Raw genomic sequence first — 2,232 nt, forward strand, 5'->3', positions numbered from 1 at the left:
GCTATTTTGATATTATATAATAATTAAAAAAATAGGCTAATTACAAATATAAAGATAATGTAAGTTACAAGTGACTAAGTATGTTATTATCAATAATTATTTTTAAAGTTTCAGCTTTTACATTCCTATTTTTTTGCTGTTTTTCTTACACTTTCACTGTTGGTACTTTTTCCAACAGCATGCTGCATGCCAACAAAACTCGGCCTTTGGACACTCATGGAAGTAAGGATACTTTATTGTCATCGCACAAGTACAACTGAATTTAATTTCCGGCCCAGACCCGTTCAAGAGCAGACATACATTGTACAGGGTGACAGAACGGGAATGCTGATGGGTCGCCACAAACAAATTTAAACCTTTCACTGCAATTGTCCATTTTTAGTCCTCAAATTCGTCGTGCAGAGCAGACAGCGTCTCCAAGATGTTGTCCAGTTTCCTGGTTTACATACATGGCGTTAACATTCATCTTTACTTGACTTTCCCATCTAATAGTGAAAAAACTCCAAATATTTATTCAAAACATTGCAATTAATACAAAGTACATTTGATATCAAGTACGGTACAAAGGTTACAGTTTGCTACAAGAGTCGAGACGACTCTGCGAGTCAGGAGCAGGATACAAATCTACATTCCATTTGGTTACAAAGCAAAACAAGAATAAATATTTTTTTTTAGAAAGGAATCTTTTTCGTTTAATATTCACACAACAAGAGCGCGAACTCTTGTCAAAGTTTTGTCTCGAGTGACGGCCAGGCCACTGCGCGTATTTACAACATTAGCGGAGCGGCTACTGGCGTCCCGGGACTTTAGGAATACAAAAAAAAACAATGTCCATTTTTAAGTGTGCCTCTATGGTAGAAAAAGGAATAGATTTAGGAAAGCTTGTTGCTACCACACTCCTCACGTCTACGCCGCAGTACTGGTGCACGTCCAACGCCCGTGTACTGCAGGTGATGTGTTAGTAGGCACGCCGGAAGCCCGAGAACGTCCCCAGGATGCTCACTGGGTGGAGTCGGAGTCACTGGAGTCCAGGCCGGCCTGCGCGTGCGACGGGGCGCAGTGGCGGTGGGCGGCCGGAGAGCAGTGGAGGGTCTGGGTGCTCCTCCTCAGGTTCTCCAAGGACTGCAAGAAGGAGCGTCGCGCCCGCTCCTCCTCCAGCGGCGAGGATCCCTCCTCCTCCACCTCGGCGATCTCGGCGAACGTGACCGGCTGGGTCTTGAAGCGGGCCTCGCGGGGCCGGCGGGCGCGGCTCTTGCCCCTGGATGGGCCCTTGGGGACGGGCAGCTGCTGGGGGAACTCCTCCATGGCGGAGGACATGAGGTGGGCTGGGAGGACGTGGAAGCCGGACGGCTCCATGGCCATATGACGCACGGCGGCCATTGCTTGGAAACACCAAACTTTCTCGAAAAAAAAACACAGTCCGGTAGGAAACCTTCAAGTCCGGCACACACAAGGTCTGAAGCGAGTCTAAAGCTTCCGGTCTGACTCGTCTTGGGTGAAATCCTGCAGCTCTCAGCTCCGGTTCTGTCTTTTATAGCAAGTCAACCCGCCCCCTTCCTCTCTTGCTCTCCATATATGTCCTCCGCACCGTCCCACCCACTCCCACCCCCTTGCCTCCTCACCCGGCAGGATTCAGTCAGCCCCCTCGAAATAAACACACGGCTTTGAGGTGCGAGCACGGCAACTTTGATTTACGGCGAGCCAACTGGCCAGAAAACAGAAAAATATTGGCAAAAAAACCTGAGAAGGTTTGTGTGAGAAATGATGACAAAACAGTTCTTGTGGAGTAAAAATGACACACACACACACACACACACACACACACACACACACACACACACACACACACACACACACACACACACACACACACACACACACGTTATCATTTGGAATGCGGACCAAGTTTTTGATCATCACTTGTGGGGACCACCCTTTCTATCTTGTAAATAATGTAAAATTGATTGTAAATAATGTAAATAATTCAATGTATACACCAGGGGCGTCACTAGCTTTTAAGGACAGGGGGGGCTTTGCCCCCAGGAGATGCACAGGATGCGAGTGAATGTTACGCACGAGCACAAAACTTCACAAACGGCTAACAAAGACTTAGAAATTATTCATTGTTATTATTATTATTTCAAAAAAATGCACGGGACGAAATGAAATGCTCCCCGGGATGATGGCTTTTAACCATTTTTTTTCTTTTTGTTTTATGTATTTATTCATTTT

The 2,232-nt window shown here is 46.5% G+C and overlaps 1 protein-coding gene across 1 annotated transcript; it reads right to left on the reverse strand.

Moving 5' to 3' along the window:
- Positions 1 to 217: 217 nt before the first annotated feature.
- Positions 218 to 1,515, reverse strand: lg29h11orf96 (linkage group 29 C11orf96 homolog). The gene has a single exon (XM_061924358.1). It carries the CDS (start codon positions 1,378 to 1,380, stop codon positions 1,000 to 1,002), a length of 381 nt encoding a protein of 126 aa, XP_061780342.1. The 5' UTR covers positions 1,381 to 1,515; the 3' UTR covers positions 218 to 999.
- Between the last annotated feature and the right edge of the window lie 717 nt (positions 1,516 to 2,232).

The sequence above is a fragment of the Nerophis lumbriciformis genome, linkage group LG29 (assembly GCF_033978685.3).
Source record: "Nerophis lumbriciformis linkage group LG29, RoL_Nlum_v2.1, whole genome shotgun sequence".
In the NCBI taxonomy this organism is placed as follows: Eukaryota; Metazoa; Chordata; class Actinopteri; order Syngnathiformes; family Syngnathidae; genus Nerophis; species Nerophis lumbriciformis.

What these genes read in the sequence shown, in the direction of transcription:
- lg29h11orf96 (XM_061924358.1), bottom strand. Translation starts at nt 1,380, where the DNA reads ATGGCCGCCGTGCGTCATATGGCCATGGAGCCGTCCGGCTTCCACGTC.